The sequence below is a fragment of the Rhinolophus hipposideros genome (assembly GCF_964194185.1).
Source record: "Rhinolophus hipposideros genome assembly, chromosome: 1".
NCBI classification, from domain to species: Eukaryota; Metazoa; Chordata; class Mammalia; order Chiroptera; family Rhinolophidae; genus Rhinolophus; species Rhinolophus hipposideros.
In genome coordinates, this window is record NC_138047.1 from 19,132,345 (window position 1) to 19,139,173 (window position 6,829).

Genomic DNA, 6,829 nt, shown 5'->3' on the forward strand with positions numbered 1-6,829 from the left:
GTTAGAAACAGTCAGAGCATTGAATAGACAGCTGTGGAAGAGCTTTAAATAGAAGAACGTGTGGACAAGAAAAAGGGGTGCTGTGGAAAGGAATCTCACAGGGTGATCTGATCATGAATTCCTAACTGGGCAGGTGATGGTGGGTAGTCCCACCCCAGGCATGTAACTTCTTTACTAAAAGGCTTATCTTTGCGTTCAGCAAGCCCTGTCTCTTGTATCTGTGCATTTAAGTTAACACACCTTTGAAATGCCCCTTTGAGTCCCCTCCATCTAAACCATGACCGCCTTCAAGAGAGCACAGAATCTTAACTAGCTTGTAATCCGAACCCCCCTTGCTTTCTCCCACCCTAGTGTCATCTTTACATTCCCTCCTTAATCTCAAATGCATAAAGAAACTGCAAACTGCTATTCTCAGGATCATTTTTCTCAGTCTGTTGAGATTTTGCTTCCAGGCATGTCCTCTGTTTGGCTCAAATAAATTAATATAAAAATTCTCTGTAGGTTTGGACGTTCGTATGTCGACAAGGGTTACCCCGCCATATTAGTAAACCACTGCTGTCCTCCTTCAGTAGATGAATGAGCTAATAGACTTAGTAAGGATATCTTCATTCAAGAGCTACTGAGTAAAATGTCCACCATGACAAGATTAGAGATTCAACTGAGGTTGTGATCAAATAGTTAACTTTCACTGCCTTTCTTTAATTAGCTACAAGGACCCTTGTAACAATTGTCATGCAGCTCCTATCTTTTCTTCTGATGAACTCTGTCACATGGCTTATCTACAGCATATTCCCCAGCTCAGCTCAGGTACCCTCCTCCCCAGGATAGCTTCCCGTCCCTTACTAAGCAGTCTCACACACCTCCATGTTCCCATCAAACTGTAGCAGTACTGGTCGTCAAAGCTAAACTGGCTGACACATTATCTTTTTCAATAATCAAATCCAAAAAGTGATGGCAGATAACATCAAACTTACTTTTGTATAGTTTCTTAAAAATCACTTCCTAAAAAAAATCTCTAGACATTATTTTTTTTGATCTCTTATACTCTGTGATTATTTAAAGATAAAGAAATTGTTTTATTATGGCATGAACAGTTTTTTATTACTCTGGGGTATGGAGTGGGTGGGTAATCTCTTTGGAGTGAAGAGCAATTGTTTGCTCTCTTACTAGTCTTTCTGCTACCTTGTTCTTCGATTCTCTTTTTAAAATATTCATTCTGTTCTTTCCAACAAAAATAAATGCAATAATTTTGCTTTTTTTTCGTTGTCATCTGTTAACACACTGTTTTCTCAAAAAGCAGTCACAATCCTTTTCTTCTTCATTTAATTGATTCTTTCCTTCTTTTGATCTGATCTTAAAAATTTCTTGCTCATTCTAAGTTATAAGCTTAACCCACTGAAACTTCTGGTAGATATATCTATGAGTTCATCATTGTGCAAAACCAAAATTAACCACCTCTAACTTAAATTACGTATTATGTTATTAGAAAACCTCCTGCTTTTAGGACTCTGTTTCTTATTTAAACATTCAAGCTTGGGCTAGATCCAGAATGCAGGTCTTATCTTTCATTCTCTTGAAAGCCTTATCTCTTTCTATTTATAGGCATTTATCAAGGAGAATTACTGCTTGGAGATATCAGTGGCAAATGTCTGGACTCCTAGCACTAATACCTGTTGCCTTCCTGATACTCAGGAATGTCCTGCAAATTAGGTCTTACTCTAGTCTTCCTTTATCATCACTGACTTCTGGGGTCTTGCAAGTGAAAGACGTGCTAGTGGGATGAGATTTGTAGACCAAGGCAAAATTGTTTTTCCCCCAGCACATTATATTCCCTTCTCCCCAACAAATAGAAAAAAAAAGAAAAAAAGAAAAGAAAAACTTTAGCACTACTATTTACTGCATGTCAGGGGTGAGAGTTCTTTGTCCTGATACAAATGGTGGTGGGAAGGGAGAGGGGCGAGAGAGAATATTTTTTTTCTCTTGAGAGCTTCCTAAATAGATTCAATTGTAAATAGCAATGCTGAAAATGCCGAATTCTGTCTTGTACCACCTATAAAAGAAAGAAAGCCTGAAGATTCATACTGTGCTTCCCTGAAAATAACACCAGACAACCAGCTCTAATGTGTCTTTTGGAGCAAAAATTAAGACCCAGTCTTATTTTACTATAATATGAGACCAGGTCAATGACATATAATAAATATATCATATCATATCATATCATATCATATCATATCATATCATATCATATCATATCATATCATATCAAATGCCCGGTTTTATTTTACTATCATATAGTACCCTGCCTCACATTAATTTTTGCTCCAAAAGACACATTAGAGTTGATTTTCTGGTTAGGTCTTATTTTTGGGGAAATAGGGTAGTGCTGACTCTGGAAATGGTTTTGGCTTCCAATCACTATCCTTCATAGATTTGCTGGATGGAGGACCTTAAAGAGCAGTACATTTAAATCGGGTTTCTTCCTCTTGCTAGTTTATGAAGCCTCAGGAATTCCACTGGATTATCTACAATGTAAAACTCTAATTCAGGCATGTAATAGAGACTTTTGAAGGAATAAAAGTACATAGAAAAGTGTGCTTAAGTCTCAAATTAAATTCTTGCTTTGTGGAGTTTGTGTGTATGAAACAGTGATCACTTAGATACTTTCTTGACTTCTGTAAATTATGTGAGGTTACATCCTTGTTCATCAGTAGCTTCTCTGAGGCCAGTAACCCCTTCAGGAAACTGCAACAGACATTTGCTGAAGGTAAACTGGACCTGCTGTTGAACAATCGGAGCTGCAGAAATGGGGCCATGGTGGGCAGAGGTTGTTCTGGGTTTGGGGCCTCTTTTTGAGGTGTCTAACTCCAGGGGTCCATTTACTTGGGGGTACAAAGGAGTCTTTATTTAAAGGGATTAATGATTCCTACATATAAAGACCTTTGAAAAGATAAGGCACTGTGCAAATGCTAATTAATTGGAAGCCCTATTTCCCAGAAAAATTTCTGGTTAAAATTATTTTTTACAGTAAGGAAAGTAGAGCAAGGAAAACTATTCTCTGCACCGAGGAGGTCTTGCCCTCAACTGCTTCAGATAGATAATAGCTAATATTCTGCCACATCTCAATGTTTTTTTTGCCTCTTTGTTCTGAAGAATTAATTCTTGTTGTTCTCCTGCTTACTTGGATTAAGGCAGCCCTTGGTGGTCCAAATTTGCCATGCATGGACGGTGTATATGTTCTATACTTTGGGCTCAGATCGAGAAGGTTTTCTAGAAAAAAAAATTGAGTTTGTTGTCTTCTGTTTTTCTCCAGGAACACAATGAGTGTTAGCACATTATATTTTATCTCCATTCTTATCACTGGTGGATTTTAAAACATGGAGAGCTTACATGACGAGGATGATCTAGTTTTAGCTCAGATGGTAGTTAGGCATTAAACTTATTACCTCTTTCAGTTAGTCAGTTATATTAATATTGAACCATGGACTCTAAAGCAAGTTAAATTATGACTAAGAAAGTATAGTTGACCTCTTCTCAATTGCCAAGTACACTTGCACTGTTTCTGAAAAGCCCACTTTTGTTCTACTGGAACCCCATCAGCAGTAGATTCACAAAAGTGACCTCAGCAGTGAGGTATGTAATTCAATATTCTCTTTCTTTAACGGCATATCCAGATACTTTGAGAATACATTTCACATACAAACACTGTTATGTTAAAAAGACACATTAAAAGGGAAAGTCTTCATCTAACTTTCCTTTTCTCAATGTGGGAATGTGATATGGAGAAACAATGGTGCAGGAGTAACACAGAAGTAGGTTTTAATTCATCGTCTGCAAATTACTAATTCTGTGGCCTTGGCCCGCGTGAATCTTGCCAGTAAAATGGGATGAATAGTACTTGTCTTTGAGGATCATAGAGAAGCAGCTGATAATGTACTTGGCTTCTTCCTCTCCACCTCTTTCTTCTGATCATATGATCTAAATTTAAATGAAAGAAATATACTTTGTAGCTGTTTTGAGAAGAATGTAGGATTAAAATTTGCTCATCTCTATGTGACAATAGCAAAGGAGAAGGAAGAGAGAGAGAAAGTGAGAAGATTTAACTGCAAGTTCCTGACCCTGAATCCCCTCTCAAATCTTAAGTCATTTTCCAATAGTAAAGCACGTAGTGATAAGATAAACACAATTTCCCAAGCACTGCCTACAGGAAAATGCCTTTAGATCCCAAGATGAAAATAGTGCTTATAGATTGGCACCATTATTTTACAAGAAACAAACACTGTCTCAGGTGAACTAAGTATGGTCAGGATTTAAACCTGGGTAGTCTTGTCCCATGAGATTCAGAATACTCAGCTCTCTTATGCGTGATAAACTCAGAAAGCTAGTAATAAAGATCTTGTTTTAAAGGTCTTTTTTGTTTGTTTTGTTTTTTTAAATTGGCAGATGGAGGTGGTGGTGAAATAAATTTTAAGCAAGGAGACACCTGAATCAAATGCTCAAATATGCATATGAAATAGTCTAAAGTTCTATAATCTCCAAGAGCTTAATCAAATCCTCAGAAAGAATAGTCTTTGTAAGGATGGGAGAGTGCAGAGGAAAGGGAAGAGAATATGAAAGGGAGCATATGGAAAGAGAAAGAGGAAGATAAATAGCTTTTGATAGGGCATGAATACGATCTCTTTTTAAGTTTAATCATCTCTTCCTGCTAGTAATCTATGACCTTATCTTAATGAGAAAGGCAATCTTGAAATGCTCAGAAATATGATTTTTTAATGGAACATACTTTACACAATTACATGTTGGTGTTGCAGATTACATGGGACATACGTGTACCAAAAAAGTATTCATTTATCCGGTGGGCATGCTATATCTTTATTAGCTAGATCTGGCAACCCTCCATGGGAGTGCCTGCATGGTACTCACCGTATTCTTACTCTCCATCGCTAGCCACGTCTACTGATCTCATCTTCCACAGAACCCACTCAAAGGTGCCACCCAGGACATTGTTTCTGGGATCCTCCACGGGTATACCACATTGTGTGCCCAGAGTGTGGCTGTTGATGCTTCTCAAACATTGAAACTCTCATTTCCCACACTGCCAATCACATGTGTGTTTCCATCCATGGACATTAGCTAAGCTCCTTGTACCTTCATGTGTGTTGTTAAAAGAGCTTCTTTACCTCATAGAATGGCCCCTTTTCCACAACTCAGTAACTACTTCATGGTTCCAGACCATGCCAGCCTTCCTGGTTCCTTGTCTCTGACCCCGAGCCCCCATGGGCAATGTCCTCTGTGAGGTCCAACGCTTGTGGAAGTCAGGCAAACAGTGACTTCTCGGCCTGGCTCTCCATTCCATCAGTTGTGCTCTGATACGTGTAAATAGGATTGGGCTCTGTGACTCCCCAACCCCTCTCCTCTCCCCCAAGTGTCTTTCTCATACCTTCCATATTCCCTTTGAACATGCCAGGTACATAGAAAGCTAACTCAGCAATTTTAAGAATTATGTATAATTTAAAGAAAGTTTACGACAGCTTTGCTTATTTGATTATTGTTGAACTGAAATCTTCTTGTAACAAAGCACCTACCACTATTATGTAATATGTATTATGTGATAATTCCATTTTGTGAGTTAAAACATAGCTACAAAAGAAACGTGACGATGTTAACTATATCTCTTACAGATAGGAGTGTTGCCCTTTGTAAGATAATAATAGTTATCATAGCTATCATTGCTTGTTGGGTTATACAATCCTAGAGAACAATCAGGAATTTATCAGTTCAGTTAAGGTCACCTGTGCTAACAGGTGGGTCCAGGTGGACAGACAGTGAATGCACCCGTTGGTCTTTCCCTTGACCATCTTGAATGAACTCTTAGTTTATAGATGTCTGACCTTTGAAAGCGCTGTTTGATGACATGATACCAGAAGAATTTATAGTGGCAGTCCTGCCCAGATGGTAAGTCGTGCCCCTCCCACACCGTATTTGAAAATATAACACATTTACTCCATCCACTTCTTGAAGCAGGACAGAGTGATTTTCTTCCAAGACTTCAGCCAGTAAGTCGGGTCTGCTGGTGTATAATTCCACAAGAACAGCATTGACCCGCCACTGGAATTGTTATTATTGTTTTTAATTGATGCTAAGAAACAGGCGCTCCGCCTGACACATGCCCTGACATTGCACTCCTGTGTAACCAACAGCTGTCAGTGCTCACCTGAGACCCATGGCCCCCAGTGTGAATCCAAATACAACGACTGTGAAGGCGGCTCCAAGGCGCTCTGTGTCCATGGCATCTGTGAGGACCTGATTCGTGTGCACGCAGGAGAGGTGGGTCCTCTGGGGAAGTGACTCCTTAGAGGGAGTCAGGGTTGTTCGTGTCTCATCCTGTGTGACTGCACACAAGCATGACCCTGTGAGGCTGCAGAGAGGAAATCACTGCTTGCCCTCAAGCAGGGCACAGAGGAGGAAGGAGAGGAGAGTTGTCCATAAATAAGCAGAGAACTGGACCCAGAAGTTAAGACACCATTATGTAAACTATGTACTAATATTTTCCTTATTCCTTCATGAATCTCTCTGTGGGCATGGCCTTCTCTTGGCTTATGAGTTTTAAAAGTGATGAGACATGGAAACATAAAAAGCCTGCTTTTGTCAGCAACACGCCATTTGGAGGAGTCTGCACCTTTTACCTGGCCCCTGTGACTGCTGCAGACTCTGTGAACCCATGAGCACCAGCGCCCCTTGTCCTCTGGGGCCTGATGACCTTGACTCCTGGTGCTCCAGGTCGCCCAGCCCCTGCTGCTTGGCCTTGCACGAGACATTTATGTTGTTCTTT

The 6,829-nt window shown here is 39.7% G+C and overlaps 1 protein-coding gene across 1 annotated transcript in view; it reads left to right on the forward strand.

Annotated features, from left to right (window-relative positions):
• Positions 1-6,829, forward strand: part of LOC308498989 (cubilin-like) — a gene marked incomplete at its 5' end in the record, with an annotated part of 216,957 nt that overhangs the window by 59 nt on the left and 210,069 nt on the right. Inside the window, one exon of the mRNA XM_081051777.1 lies at positions 6,198-6,307. Within this exon, the coding sequence (XP_080907903.1) occupies positions 6,198-6,307 (110 nt within the window). The remainder of the gene's footprint in view (positions 1-6,197; positions 6,308-6,829) is intronic.